This window comes from Meriones unguiculatus, chromosome 6, assembly GCF_030254825.1.
Source record: "Meriones unguiculatus strain TT.TT164.6M chromosome 6, Bangor_MerUng_6.1, whole genome shotgun sequence".
Classification (NCBI taxonomy): domain Eukaryota; kingdom Metazoa; phylum Chordata; class Mammalia; order Rodentia; family Muridae; genus Meriones; species Meriones unguiculatus.
Genome location: NC_083354.1, coordinates 122,380,043 through 122,396,351, shown reverse-complemented (window position 1 = coordinate 122,396,351; position 16,309 = coordinate 122,380,043). Strand labels below are relative to the sequence as shown.

The window sequence follows — 16,309 nt, the reverse complement described above, 5'->3', positions numbered from 1 at the left end:
GGGTTTCAATCCATTATTTCCTCACTATGCCCTCATTTTTTCCTTTTGGAATAGTACTGTGTATTCTGTGCTATTTTACGTTGGTGTTATGTAATCTGCTTTTTGATGTTAAATTTGTAGGTTACAATTAAGAGATTGCCTTGAGTCTCAGAGGAGACTTTGGACTTTTAAACTATGTTAAGACTACAAAAGACTATAGGGATTCTGAAGTTTGACTAAAACACATTTTGTATTATGATATAGCTAGGAACCTGTGGAGTTGAATGTGGTGGTTTGAATTAGAATGCCTCCTCCCCCCATGTATTTGGATGCTTGGTCCCTAGTTGGTGGAATTGTTTGTGAAGGACTAAGAGGTATGACCTTGTTGGAGGATGTGTGTCACTATGGGTGGGCTTTGAGGTTACAAGACCTAACACCATTTCCAGTAGCTCTCTATGCTTCATGCTTGCATCTCAGGATGTAAGCTCCCAGCTGCTGCTCCAGCACCATGCCTGCCTACCTGCTGCCTTGCTCGCAGCCATGATGGTCAAGTACTCTAATTCTTTGTAACTCTGAGCCCCAAATTAAGTGCTTTCTTTTCTACATTGCCTTCATCATTGTGCTTTGTCACAGCGATAAAAAACTGAGACCATGGCTATGGTGTTAATGAATTGTTGCTGAACAAGTTTCACACTTCATTTTGCTTGTTTCCTCTTCCACTTTTTGCTGTGTGAAGACCTTGCCATGTGCCTGACCTATTCTTATAATTTCTGGCCTCTGGAGTTATGAGAAACAGATTGATTATTTTTACATCACCCAGCCTTAGGTATTCCGCAATCATAGCACAGAAAAGACTAAAGTACTTACAGATCTCAGACTTGTGTGTGCTTCTATGTCCTCGGGAAGTCTCTGGGGTCTCTGACATGCTAATTAAATAGGTGTGTTGTAGGAGCTGGCAGTTGTCATTTTCCATTCTTGAGAGCCATGTCAAGAACTACTGTGTCACCCTGTCCTGTACTCACCCCCAAACATGTATTAGATATGTTAGAATTAGAATATTCCAAACACTGAGGTTCTGCAGATGAGTGTGGACCCTGCCTTGTGGAAACATAGCCATGAATACATGCATACGTGTTAAAACACAACCAGGAGGAATGAACCCAAATGGTGTGTTTACCCAAGACACGTGTGATGTGATTGCAACAGATAGTCATAGAAAAGGCATTGCTGGGAAGTCTTTTGCATTCTTAATTTCATGCTAAGTCTGTAGTCCTCTGGGAGTGTTATGTACTCACATGCATTTCAGTTTGTACTGTGGCTGTGTGCACAGTCAGGAGTCGAGCTGGTGGCAGGTGTAGAGGATTTCTCCCTTGAGAGACTCCCCCTCTTTCTTAAAAAAAAAAAGTGTTCTTTTTATGTACTTGTAGCACCTTTTGTAACACTCTGTATGAGCGTTTCCTCCATCTTGCATCACTTCCCTGGTGGATGCAGCCTTAGGGTCTAGTGTTTCTGGAGGGAGTTTTAGTGTGTGGCTCAGCAGCAGCTACCCAGGAGCAGAGAGGAAGTCAGCTGGGACTGGAGCTGCTGTGGCTGCAGATGAAAATAAGAGGAACTCTGATATCAGCGTGCCTGGAGAGAGGATGTTCTTTCTCTCTCTAATTCTTCCCCGGAAAAGCCTATCTAGATTAAGGAGCCTGTACGGAATCACTCACAGTTGAGAAGTTGGTTTCCTTGTTTTTAATTGCTGAGTAGTATTCCATTATGTAAATGTATTCCATTATGTAAATGATTCCCTGCACTCTGCTGAAGGTTTGGTTATGAGTCTCAGCATCTGCTTTGATAACACTGCTAGGTAGAGTCTTCCAGAGGCCCTCTGAGATAGGCTTCTGTCCTGTTACTTATTTTCTCCTACTTCCAATGTCCATCCCATTTGTCTTTCTAAGTGAGGATTGATCATCTTACCCCAGGTCCTCTTTCTTGTTTATCTTCTTTAGGTGTACAGATTTTAGTATGTCTATCCTGTCTAATAGGTCTAATACCCACTTATAAGTGAGTATATACTATGTGTGTCTTTCTGCTTCTGGGATACCTCACTCAGGAAGATCTTTTCTAGTTCCCACCATTTGCCTGCAAATTTCATGATTTCCTTGTTTTTAATTGCTGAGTAGTATTCCATTGTGTAAAAGTACCACAATTTCTGTATCCATTCCTCTGTTGATGGGCATCTGGGTTGTTTCCAGCTTCTGGCTATTACAAATAAAGCTGCTACTTACATGGGTAAACAAATGTCCTTGTTGTATATTTGAGCATATTTGGGTTTATGCCTAGGAGTGGTATAGCTGGATCTTGAGGAAGCTCTATTCCTAATTTTCTGAGGAAGCACCAGACTGATTTCCAAAGTGGTTGTACAAGTTTGCATTCCCACCAGCAATGGAGGAGGGTTCCCCTTTCTCCACAACCTCTCTAGCACGTGTTGTCCCTTGAGTTTTTGATCTTAGCCATCCTGATAGGTGGAAGGTGAAATCTCAGGGTTGCTTTGATTTGCATTTCCCTGATGACTAAGGACATTGAGAGTTTCTTTAAGTGTTTCTCTGCCATTCGATATTCCTCTGCAGAGAATTCTCTGTTTAGCTCTGTTCCCCATTTTTAATTAGACTACTTGGTTTGTTGGTGTTTAAATTCTGAAGTTCTTTATGTAGTAGTCTGGATATTAGCCCTCTTTCAGATATAGGATTGGTGAAGATCCTTTCCCAATTTGTAGGCTGTTGTTTTGTTATGATGACTGTCCTTTGCTTTACAGAAGCTTTTCTGTTTCATGAGGTCCCATTTATTGATTGTTGATCTTAGAGCCTGTGCTGGTGGTGTTCTATTCAGGATATTTTCTCCTGTGCCAATAAGTTCAAGGCTCTTCCCCACTTTTTCTTCTAACAGGTTTAGTGTGTCTGGTTTTATGTTGAAGTCTTTGATCCACTTGGACTTTAGTTTTGTGCAAGGTGATAAATATGGATCTTTTTGCATTTTTCTCCTTTTTTTGTTGGGTCTTTGTGTGGTTTAGGTATTAAGGTTATTGTGGTCTCATAGAAAGAGTTTGGTAATGTTCCTTCTGTTTCTATTTTTGTGGAATAGTTTGAAGAGAATTGGCATCAGCTCTTCTTTGAAGGTTGGGTAGAATTCTGCATTAAAACTATCTGGCCCTGGGCTATTTTTTTGGCAGGGAGATTTTTGATGACTGCTTCTATATTCTTGGGCAATATAGGACTGTTTAAATTATTTACCTGATCTTGGTTTAGCTTTGGTAAATGGACTCTTTCAAGAAAATTGTTCATTTCAATTAGATTTTCAAATTTTGTGGCATATAGGCTTTTGAAGTAACATCTAATGGATCTTTGAATTTCCTCAGTGTCTTCATTATGTACCCCTTTTAGTTTCTTATTTTGCTGATTTGGATAGTTTCTCTCTGACTTTTAGTTAGTTTGGCTAAGGGTTTGCCTATCTTTTTAATTTTCTCAAAGAACCAGCTCATGGTTTCATTAATTCTTTGAATTGTTCTATTTGTTTCTAATTTTATCTATCTATCTATCTATCTATCTATCTATCTATCTATCTATCTATCTATCTAATTTATTTATTGATTTCAGCCCTGAGTTTAATTATTTCCAATAGTCTACTCCTCTTGGATGTGTCTGCTTATTTTTTTCCTAGGGCTCTCAGGTTTGCCCATAAGTTGCTTGTATGAGATGTCTCAAACTTCTTTCTGAAGGCACTTAGTGCTATGAACTTTCCATTTAGCACTGCTTTCATTGCATCCCATAAATTTGGGTAAGTTTTGCCTTCATTTTCATTGAATTTTAGGAAGTCTCTAATTTTTTTTTTAATTTCTTCCCTGATCCTGCTGATGTTGAGTAGAGAGCTGTTTAGTTTCCATGCATGTGTAGGCTTTTTGTTATTTCTGTTTTTGTTGAGGCCATGGTGGTCTGATAGGATACAAGGGATTACTTCAATCTTCTTATATCTGTTGAGGAGTGCTTTGAGTCTGACTGTATGGTCAATTTTGGAGACGGTTCTGTGGTGTGCTGAGAAGAAAGTGTACTCTTTTCAGTTTGGGTGAAAAGTTCTGTAGACATCTATTAGGTCCATTTGATTTACGACCTCTGTAAGTGTCATTACTTCCCTATTTGGCTTCTCTCTTGATGATCTGCCCCTTGGTGAGAGTGGAGTGTTGAAGTCTTCTGTAATTAAGGTGTTCGGATTGATGTGTGATTTGAACTTTAATAATGTTTCATTTACAAAAGCAGGTGCTCTTGTATTTAGGGCATAGATGCTCAGGATTGTGATGTGCTCATGCTGGATTTTTGCTTTGATGAGAATGAAATGCCCCTCCTCATCTTTTTTGATTAATTTTGGTTTAAAATCTATTTTATTAGATACTAGGATAACTACTCCAGCTTGTTTTCTGGGCCCATTTGCTTGAAAACCTTTTTCTAGCCTTTTACTCTCAGGCAGTATCTGTCGTTGTTGCAAAGGTGTGTTTCTTGAATGCAGTAGAATGTTGGATCCTGTTTCTGCAACCATTCTGTTAGTCTGTGTCTTTTTATTGGAAAGTTGAGTCCATTGATGTTGATAGATAATAGTGACCAATAAATGTTAGTGCCTTTAATTGTGGAGTTGGTGATAGTGTGTTTCTGTGCTTGTTTTCTTTTTAATTTTTTGTTGTGAGGTTATCTATGTCCTATTTTCTTTGGCTGCAGTTGATTTTGTTAGATTGGATTTTTTCCTTCTAGTATCTTCTGTAGGGCTGGGCTGCTGTGTAGATATTGTTTAAGTTTAGTTTTGTCATGGAATACTTTGTTTTCTCCATATATGTTGATTGAAAGTTTTGCTGGGTATAGTAGTCTGGTTTGACATCTGTGTTCTCTTAGAGTCTGCATGACATCTGTTCAGGCCCTTCTGGCTTTCTTGGTTTCTGTTGAGAAATCTGTTATGATTCTGATAGGTCTACCTTTGTATGTTACATGGCCTTTTTTCCTTGTTGCTTTTAATATTTTTTCTTTGTTCTATAGATTTAGTGTTTTGACTATTATGTAATGTGAGGAGTTTCTTTTCTGGTCTAGTCTATTTGGTGTTCTGTAAGCCTCTTGTATGTTTAAGGACATCTCTTTCTTTAAGTTGGGAAAATTTTCATCAATGATTTTCTTGAAAATTTTTTCTGGACCCTGGAGCCTGGAATCTTCTTTTTCATTTATTCCTATTATTCTTAGATTTCATCTTTTCATGGTGTCCTTGATTTCTTGGATGTTTTGTGTTTGGGACTTTCCCAATTTTATTTTTTTCTTTGAGAGACATATCATTTCTGCAACTGTATCTTCAGCACCTGAGATTCTCTCTTCCATTTCTTGTATTCTGTTGGTGATGCTTACCTTTGTGGTTCCTGATCTTTTCTCTATGTTCTCTAGTTCCAGGTTTTCTCTGTTTGTGTTTTCTTTATTAATTCTAATTCTGTTTTCATGTCTTGCACCATTTCCTTCATATGTTTGAATGTGGATTCCTATCTTTCCATGATGGCATCCATCCATTTTTTTTTATTCATATCATCTTTATGTGCCTTTATTTGTGTGGCTATATTTGCCTGTATTTCTTTGAGAGTTTTGTTTCCTCTTTTTATGCCTCTAATAACTCGATAAGCATAGCTTTAAAATAATTTTCCTGTGTTTCTGATGAATTAAAATATCCATTGATTTTGGGGGTTGCTGGTGAAGCCATGATGTCCCAATTTTTGTTGGATGTGTTCTTAATCCTGCCTCTAGCCATCTGATGGTCTGTAGCCTTTGCTGTTTGTTCCTGGAGCCTGTACTTCAGACTGGGTCCATTTGTCTCTGGAGTCTGGAGTATTCTTCAGGAAGATGAGAACGGTCCAATGGTTGGTGAGTGGGTGTTGGTGTTTCAGATGCAGCTAAGGGAGGAAGTTTGCAGGGTAAGTGCACAAGCATGGGAGCATGTGTGGACATGTGCCTTCCTGGAAGGATGAAGTGAAAGGGAGAAGAGTAAGAGCAGGTTGTGGTGCGGGCACAGTTTGCTGTTTGCAGGCACAGTGTGCATTCACAGGTGTCCTGAATGGCTTGGTATTGTGCTCCACGTGCTCAGATCTGCCTGAGCTGCACCATCTTGGTTCCAGGAATTATTTGCCTGAACCCCACTGGGAAAACTGCAGAAGAGGGGTTTCACGGTTGAGAATGCTGTCCCAGAGATCCCTATGTTGCCCAAGCAGGGGGCGTGGGTGGGAGGGATCCGATGTCTGGCTGCTAGGGTAGAGGGACCCAGATCTGAGTCTCTGTATGCACTCTCATGCAGAAGCACTCACTTGCAGGTGTACGTGGTATCGCAGAGAGCCCACAGTTTTCTACTCTCAGATTTGGGTCTCCTGTTTGGCTGTTAGAGTAAGGAGGCCCTCCGTACCTGGGGTTATGCTCTCCCCACAGCTGCTGTGCCCCCAGGACAAGCAGAGCAAATGAAGGTGCATGGGCGTTGATAGCTTGCCACTCTTAGACCCTGGAGACATTGGGGGGGGGCTGTATCCAATCTGTCCCAGCTCATGGGTTGTTCCCTTTAGCCCAGCAAGCCTCAAAGTCGATGCTCTGGCTTCAGCCGCCCAAACACTCACCAGTTTTGGAGTTCTTCTGCCCTTCAGATATGGTGCACGGTGGTTGCTGCCATCTTGGAGCTTCTTTTTACTTCCCAAACAGTTCCACCATCTGAGAACCAAGTATTCAGACATGTAAACCCACTTGGGCCTTTGCCATTCAAAACCGTCAAAGCTCCCCAAGAACCCTTCTGTAACTTGCCTTGGTTGTGTTGTTTTCACAAAATAGAAAAGTAACTTAGACAACCTCCAGCATTTCTTCTCATTGCCTTTAGAATTATGTGTTCTTGCTGGGCCCACTTAATTCAAGATCTGACTCACTAATACTTTTTAAGTGCTCAGGACAACATTGTTAGTAGTAAGTGTTATACCATATGGTACATCTCCGGGTCCCATGTCTTTTGTAAATCTGAGACTTTGTATCTTTGTCCATCTCCTCTCCATTTCTACTTCCTGAAGCTTTTCGTAACCACCCTTCTACTCTCTGCTTCTGTATCTTCTGTTTAACATTCTCATATAAGTGATATCACATAGCCTTCCTGTGTCTGATTTTTTTCTCTGCATCTGTGTATGGAACCACAGACACTGAATTCAGTACCTTGCAGGGATACCTACCCTCATATGTTATTTGTAGCCCAAGCCTGGAAACAAGAAAATGTCTATGGTGCTTGAGTTAATAGAGGGCACTGACTTCTATGCATCCTTTTAGCACAGTGACACAGGAAAAAGAAATCAGAGTAAGCCTGTTAGATTGGATGACCATAGAAGCAGGGGTCTGCTGTAAGGTAATTTGCCTCAAACTGCAAACCATGGAAACTAGCCTCTTGAATGCACCCATAAAGAAACAGTTTTAGAGTTGGGCTTTTAGTCAGTAGTTTGGTTTGTGAGTCTGTGAGGTTAAATATGTGTCTGGTCAGTTGGGTTGCTTCTCTGGTTCACACACAGCACTTGTTCAAATAAATCACTTCAGAAGATAGGGCTCTTTTCCAGGGTGCAGGATGTTTATTCACGTCTCGTTTCCTCTCCACCCTCTTCTTTCCCCCACTTCAAGTTATTTAAAAATGAATAGCATGTTTCAATGGAATAACCTGACAAAACCATACAGTGACCTATAGTTATTTGTATTTCTGCACTCAGTGATGCTTTCTAATGCCCGCTTCCTGGGTTTATTGAAGACTTTTATCCTGAAATGTTATTCTGTTATTCATCAGAGCCCCTCCTTTTGGCTTGGGTTGACTTCACATGCATTTGAAGCTGCTTAAGCTGATAAAGGGTTTTGAGGGGTGGTTATTTCAGAAAAATGACATTCTAGGAAGATGAATTTCCCTTCCATCTCTACTGATGTTTGAAATCTTCAAAGTGTCACTGCAATCAGGGAAAAACATTCTCGTGAAGTAGTTTTCTGCAGAGTGTAATGGCTGAGGCTAGCACTTGGCTAGATCTCTTCTCAAGAAGTTGTTTTCATACAACATCACATGCTCCAGGCTGTGGCCCAGGATGTGCCTTCAGCTTAGGAAAAGAAAATATAAAATTAATCAGGTTTTAAAATAGGCTTCAAAGTCAGTAAAAAAAAAAAAAAGGATGACATAGTTCCTATAATGTGCCTAGGCAGTTAAGTTTCTAGAGCACACTGCTCTTCATTGACCCTTCATTGACCCTTCCCATGGGTCTTGAACTTTGGTGCAGACTCCTCATAGAGTTTGAAGTATATAAAGTGAATGCTGAGAGGCTGGGCTTCCCCCAGTGGCTTGATTTACTATCCCTTTCGGCTAAAGATTTCTCTCCAAATGCTAAAGGTTTGACGTACAAGGAAGTGGCACAGTGGATGGCTGGTTAGTAATTAGCGTTAGTGGAGCGCTGACGGCACTATGCTGAGTAACTGTGTGCCGGTTCTTTCTTCTTCTTCTGTTTATGTCACCCTTGAGAATGTTGTCATCACTGTCATCTCTGTTGCACTGGGGATATTGAGGCAGAAAGAGGTGACACCATTTGGTCATTTAGGACCGCCAGTAGCAGAGCCAAGAGAGAATGACAGATGTTTGGCCACAAACCCACTCCCTCGCCACTGCATTATTTTTGAACTAGTGTAGGACTCTGCAGTGCCCGGGGCCTTTCCCTTTCCCCCTTAGGGAAAACATCAAGGCGAAAGCAAATACTGACAGGGGACTCTCACGAAGCCTCGGTTCTAGGAAGTTTTCAGTTGCCGTAAGCATTGGGTACTGTGTAGGATCCTGAGAAGGGCCAGGGAAAGAAACGATTTACTGGTTTACTTGCCTGACTGGCACTGCTATGCAAACACAATATGTAGACACAGGAAAGACACAGATCAGCAGGGCAGTTCCAGCTGGGCCAGACTTTCCTCACTTAGAAAAACCAATCCGTATTTGGAGACACGAAAAATAAATAAATAAATAAATAAAACGTTACAAGTCGTATTTGTAACCAGGCTGGCAATCTAACCTGTCATTTAATTTTCCCCAGCGCTTTAGGGGAGTGGACAGAAGTAGAATGCTGTGGATGTAGGAGAATACACGTGTATGTTTTTGCTATCATTTGGAGATTTCCTGGCCCCCTGAAGTCCAGGCTTTTAGTTAGCAGCCCTGACTTAGCTGATCTTCTGCATTGCTTCTCTTTAAGGAAGACAGAATTCTTTTGATACAGACTTTTTTAAACTACAAAACGTTGATACATCTGGATGGATGTTCAGATTTCAGTGCCCAGTACCAGGGACAAGCGAGGTATAGTTGTACTGATCTGACTGGAGTTTTTGAAGAGGCTGTTGTGGAGCTGGGAGGAGCAATAGCTAATTTGGATATTTTCTTTGCTTCTCTAGCCTCAGTTCCCTCATGTGAGAAGAATGAAGCATGGCTGTGCCTTATTGCTGTGTAGTATTTTAGCAAAGTAATGTAAGTTTTAGGTTACTTGGGGAACAGGAAGGATGAGCTTGGGGAACACACATAATATTGTTGCTTGCTAGTTACATTCTTGTCACATTCACATCTGGTAGAGTCCAGATTCTTCAGAATCTCAAACCTGACAGGTGAGGTCATCTGAGACCTAGAAACCTCTTCACATGTCATAGGCAAGTCATAATGTGGAGAGGTGACCTCAGAGGGGGAGATGGGCTGTAAATGGCTAAGAAACGCAGCTGGGTTTGCACTTTGGGAGAACAAGAAACATCCTTTGCACCTGTGTTCCCCAGCATGGTAGATGAGAGGCAGGGTCTGTCTTTTGCTGATAGAGGCATCAGTTTATTTATTTACTTAGCTGTTTAATTTTATTACCATTTTATACATATATGTAATGAAATATAGTCATATACATAACCTCCAACACCACTCATATCTCACATCTTTCCTATCTTTATCTCTTCTTTCTTTTCCTCGTCCTCTTCTTCTACGATACCCTACTAAAAGCAATTAGTGCTACATATATGTGCATGGGGCTACTCAGAGGGCCTGAGAAACTTACTAGTGGCCATATCCTCAAAGAATACTGATTCTCCCTAATGAGCAGCTGTCACCTACCAGTGGTACCTCAGTAAGAGGACAGGCCTGGAGACCAACCCCCATCTCTATTGGATGCCTTCATCCTAAGTATCTATGCAGGTAAACCACAGTTCCTGTGATTCATGACTAATAGCCGTGTCATGCCTAGAAGACAGCATTTCACATCAATCCTCCTCATCCTCCAGCTCTTAAGTTCTGCCTCCCCTTCCGGGATGCTCCTTCAGCCTTGGTGGGAAGTTCTTAAAGATGTCTCATATAGGGCTAAGCACTCCGTCTCTTCCTTTCATCACCTTGACCAATTATGCGCCTCTGCACAGCTTGCTGTCTTTGCAGTTAGTCACCCTATAAAACAGTCATGGCATGGGCACATCTCTCCTAGCAGGTCAGTATTGTAGCATCCATGTTCTTTTTTTTTTCTTTTTTTTTATCAGTTACATTTTATTAACTCTGTATCCCAGCCGTGTCCCGATCCCTCATTCCCTCCCAGTCCCTCCCTCCTTCCCTCATCTCCACCGTGCCCCTTTCCAAGTCCACTGATAGGGGGGACCTCCTCCCCATTCATCTGATCCTGTTTTATCAGGTATCTTCAGGACTGGCTGCAAAGCCCTCCTCTGTGGCCTAACAGGACTGCTCCTCCCTTCGGGGGTGGAGAGGCCAAAGAGCCAGTTCTTAATAAGAACAATAATGTTTTACTCTTGCTAACGAGCAGGGAGTAATTTTTCTGGACAGTTTGAGATTGGCTTCTCTATGGCCTGCAGTCATAGTGTGTGGTGTGTTCAGCAATAAGGTCTTGGCATGCAGTGCTAGTGGGCAGCGAGGGCAATGATAATACCCTATGCTGTTCTAGAGCTTTGGGGCGCCTGAGGGATGTGTCCCATGTCTGGCATTGCAATACATATTTACTAACCCGTGTCCTCTGGGCATGGTGATGTGCACCAATTTAAGGTGCCTCCATTTGAACCCATTTTTTTTAAAGTTATATTTTGAAATTAGCTCATCGGCTAGTAGGTTTCCATAAGACCTTTACCTAATAATTCATTTGCGTTACTTTCTCCACCGTTGTCTTGTGTCTTTCTGGGTCTGACTTACTGCTCCATCTGTATAATTTTTCCAGTTTCATTTGCAAATGTCATTTTTCTTTATGACCGAGTAATATGCCATTGTGTGTATGTACCACAGTTGTCTTATTAACTTCTTAGTTGATAACGTTTGGCATGATTTCATTTTCTATCTATTATGGATATGAAAAGAGCAACAATGAATATGGATGTGAAAATTTGTTTATAGTGATATAAAGTTCTTTGGGTATGTGCCAAGGAATGTTATAACTTGGTTATTAGTTTTAAAACCTCTAGACTTCTTTCCAAAGTGGAAATAGTTTACACCTACACCAACGGTTATAAAAAAAATCCCTTTCCCACATTCATGCTAGTATTTGTTGGTTGGTTGTATACTGATCATGACCATGTGACTATTCTAACTTGGGTGACATGGAATCCAAAAGTGGTTTTAATTTTTATTTCTCTGATGGCTAAAGATGTTGAGTACTTCTTAAGATGTTTCTTAGCCATTTGTATTTTTTTCTTTTTGAGAATTCTCTGTTCAGTTCATAGTTACAGGCAGTTTTGAACCTACTGGTGTGAGTGCTGGGAATTAAACTTAGGTCTTTTTAAAGAATAGTTTGCACTCTTAATTGCTAGCTGTCTCTCCAGGTCCCATTCACCACTTTCTAATTAGGTTGTTTATTTTCTTAGTGTTTAGTTAGGTTTTTATTGGGGGGGGGTTCTTTATATATTCAAGACACTAATCCTCTGTCAGATGGATGTTTGGCCAGAATTTTCTAGGAATCCATGAATCCTTGCAGCAAATGTGATAACTAATGAGATGACCCACACTTACATCAGAGCTGGCGAGTTAGGGATGTACTTGAGAAACTTCTAAGAACTCATTTGTTCTCTCTTTTTCTCTCTGTGTGTGTTTTAAGCTGACACATTTTTTTTTGTATGTGTGTGTGATGGAATCTTTACATTAAAAATCTAGTAGGCTTCTATAGACATTGGAATTACATAGATTCCTGTTATCATCTTTTAAGGGCTTTGTCTGATGTACTTATTTCTGGAACAACCAAATCTATTCAAATTTTTTGATTTATTATTATTTTAAAGTTTGTATAAATACAGACACACACACACACACACACACACACAAACACACTATGAGCACAGTCCCCTTGAGGCCAGACGTGTGTGCTGTATCCCTGGAGCTGGAGTTTCAGGCAGCTGCATCCTCCTGACGGGTGTGCTGGGTACTGAACTTGGGTCCTCTGCTAGGGCTGAGCTCTCTTTTCAGCTCTGTTCCTCTGTCTTTGAAGCTCACCTTTCACTTTTTCTTTTATTCTGTAATCTATGCACATTTTAAATGGTTTATGAATCTCTGAACTTGCTAATGTGTGGCTAGTGACTAATTCCCTTTAATTCTGCTTTTTTTTTCAGATAGAAGAATTTCGAAGACTCAGGACACATGTTAAGGGGGCAGAACTTGTAGAAGGCTGTGATGGGATTTTGGGAGACAATTTCCGACCTACCCAGCCCCTGAGTGACAGAGTCATCCGAGCTGCATTTCAGTAGCCAGAGAGACCAGGAACAAAGCCATCTGCATCAGGGTATGTGAGACAGACAAGGAAATGAGTTACCTTAACCCAGCATCCCAAAGTCATTCTATAGTTTGGCTGCCAAAATGCACTTCATCTTGATACATTTATGATGCATTTTCATACCCCTGTACCATTACTCTCTTTTGTTTGTTTCTCTGGAAGTAGTTTTTATTTCCTAAGTCGAGAAACATATATTAGCTCTTTTAATATTGTACATTATTTTATTGAATGACATTGAATTCAACATACTTACTACTTACCTTTAGGGAGCTCACAGACACGGGAAAGATAAAAATATGCAAATGTTACTATGTATGGGAATCTTCCTTTACCTTGTAATCCACCTAAGTGTGTATCAATCAGAGAAACTGTAGCAGAGAGCTGCTTCGCATAAGCAGGACATATCTGCTAGAACAGTGCCTGGAGAAGCAGGACAGAGCTGGGACCAGGGATGAACTGTTGAGAGGATGGCGTGATATGTGAGTTAGCATATACTAGGCACTATGAAGTCACAGCTGAATGGAAATCTCAGGCCTTGCAGAGCTCACAGTCTCACGACCTGGTCACTCTTAAAGGAGATGTAAAATGGTGATGCTCTTGTCAATCTTCTTTTCCTGTTTCTTCTATTGTTCTATGCTACGGTCTCATTTCCTGGAATATGCTTTGCTCACTCTGTACTGCACTTCCTTCCTTTTGCACATTTGGCCTCTGATCTGCGCTGGGCTGAGCTCAAACGCCAGTTTCAACAGTGATCCTCTCCTTTTCACTTAACGCAGACTTCATTTTGTGACCCCTTTTCCATTTATCTATTTGTGTGTTCCTTATGTTTCTATTGTATGTCAAACCCCTAAGGACTGGAATTGTTTTGTTTCACTATGGACCCACTATAACACATCACGTGTCACACTTGGCTTGTCTTCAGGCCAATTAGAAGTTTCTCAGAACTGCACTTGTAGAAGCAGCAGCCTCATTCATTCTCCTCTCTCAACTGGCCAGTGCAAATTCTCCTTTCTCTAACTTGGGATAGTGAAGGTCCAGCAACTTTATCATTGTTAAGAATGGGAAGAATTGTAGAGTAATTCAGATGTTAAAGAAAGAAAGTTCAAGGGTGCTTTAGGTCAAATCTCAACATAGATGAGCCAAAGAGCTAAAATGAAAACCCCAAATAATCATTGAGCACTTCTGACCAATTGTGTGTGTATCCAGGTAAAGACATACATGATTTCTGCCCTTCTAGAATCTAGAGGCAGAGGTAGAGTCTGACAGTAGAGAAATGAGTACTGAAAAATATACCATAGCAAGTATTAATACATTATGTGAATGAGGAGAACTAAGGAAGTGACAAAGGAACTTCTAGGAAGAGAAAATATCTTTCTACAAAGGCTTTAAGGCATGCTTGCTATGGAGGAGGTAAGACACAGGTGCAATGAGGTCCCTGAAGAAAACCCTGGTGTGTTTAGAGTATAGAAATAAAGGGTGAAGCAGGTGAGACCCAAACAGCAGACGCTGTCAGCCGCACTAAGAAATCTTGGCATTACTGTGGATGTGTCATGAACCTTCTGTATGTAACGTGTCATAAAATGTTAAAGACTTTGACTTAGGGGACTGGCTTTATCCCATGTATCCCTAAGAAGAAATTTAGTAGATTGAATTAAGGTAGAGCAGATCAAGAACAGAACAATTTTAAGAAATCTGTGGGGTAGCTAAATGATAGACATGGAGGCCTGGACCTGAGATTGGAAACAGTGGCAATGGAGAGTAGGTAATGCATAGGAAATAGAAATTGTAGATGGTATCTACTGATGAGCTGGGTAAGGGTGGACAGAGAGCGAATCATCAGGTTAAATGCTGAGGTCTGGGTCTTAGGAAACCATGGGTAGAATGCCATTGAGTAACAGCAGGAGAACTGTAGGAGGCCATTTTGGGACCAGAAATATAAAGAGTTTGAGTTGGAGGATGTTGATAAAGAGATACCTGTCCATCATAATAGTGGGATTATATAGACAGGTTGCTAAAATTTCATGGGTAGAGATGCATTGGTTAATGTTCTCATTGCTTGGAACAAATATCCGATAGAAACATCTTAAAAGGAAGGAGCTGCTTTAGCTTATCGTTTCAAAGAGTTCAGTCCATGGTTGCTCGGCCTTGTCTTTTGGGCAGAACATGATGGTGTCACGTGATAGAGGACCTTCATGGTGAACAGGAAGCACATATACAGAAAGAGGCCAGGGCAGGAAACAGTCTCTAGTCGTCTGCTTCCTCCAGCCAGGCCCTGTCCCTGCCTCTCACCCTCTCCATCAATGCCATTATATGAACCTACCAGAGCGTTAATCCACTGGATAGTTCTGAGCCCTCATGCCCTAATGTTCTGTAAACACTTTCACATACACACCCAGTGGTGAACTTTCTAATGTCCTGGACACTTTTTTTTTAATCAGTCAAGTTGAAAATCAAAATTAAGCACCAAGATCAGAAAATTAGTCTGTGTGAATATGGAACTATCTGGCACAGAGGGAAAATATATGGCATTCAAATGGAGCAGAGGGATTAATTGACTGTTTATGCAATTTTATATGGGGCTTTACAGTAGAGGTAATCAAAAGACAGCGAAGACAGGTCATTCATTGCCTTAAGCAATCCCTTTTTTGAACAGCGAAGCTGAACATCTTGACTGAGGACCGTTTTTTTTTATCACCACTTGGGCTGAGGTTGGAGACTGTCTCCACTCTGGTGGTGAGAGTGGCTTAACAATGGAGGATGCGTGTTGCAGAGGCTGTGGCTAATAGAAAGTGTTGCCACTGGGGAAACACTCTTTTTCAGAGGAGTGTTTGTTTAACTTGATAAACGGCTGCCTGGTGGTTTCTTAAAGTATGCTCAAGTCCCCCGAAAAGCTCTGGGTCCTTCTACCACCAGCACTGCCTGGCTTTATTGATCTTCCTAAAAATAAATAAATAAATAAATAGATAGATATAGATAAGTAATAAATAAACAAGCTATTAACCTATCAAGTCCACAGATCAACAGTATCCACTGTGATGTTTCATGCACACATACCTTATGTATTTATTATGGTAAACTGGGCCAGGTGAAGCACTATGCTGAGGCTGATTGTGCTTTCAGCACAAGAACTGCCAGCACTTGTCTGCATGCACAGAGGAGGAGCAGGGCATGCAGCTTAGCACCTTGTCCTGGGGGACAGATCTTATTCTCCGAGACTTTGCACCTGGAAAGGCTGCAACCCTGAGCCCGGGGAGACCAGTTTTGGTAAGATCCTTGTGTGCCCCAAGAGGAAGGAGGAAGGGGGTGGTGACTTAGAGACCTGTCTGTGCCTTGATTTGTGCTTAACTGAGGAACAGGGTGGTCACCATGAGGCTGAGAGTGGCAGGAAAGCTGGGGGAAGGAGAGGACAGACCCACAGGGAGAGGGCCACTGAGAAGGTCATAGAGAGGTGCAAAGGGACTGGTGCCTGGCAGCAAAAGAGGATTTCCAGACTGTAGTTGGCATTCTTTACCCGAATATTGCTAAGCATAA

At 41.2% G+C, this 16,309-nt stretch overlaps 1 protein-coding gene across 1 annotated transcript in view; it reads left to right on the top strand.

The window, feature by feature from the left end:
• Window positions 1-16,309, top strand: part of Ca8 (carbonic anhydrase 8) — a 91,133-nt gene that overhangs the window by 58,464 nt on the left and 16,360 nt on the right. The window contains exon 8 of the mRNA XM_021645023.2: window positions 12,618-12,787. Within this exon, the coding sequence (XP_021500698.1) occupies window positions 12,618-12,752 (135 nt within the window). The 3' untranslated portion in view covers window positions 12,753-12,787. The remainder of the gene's footprint in view (window positions 1-12,617; window positions 12,788-16,309) is intronic.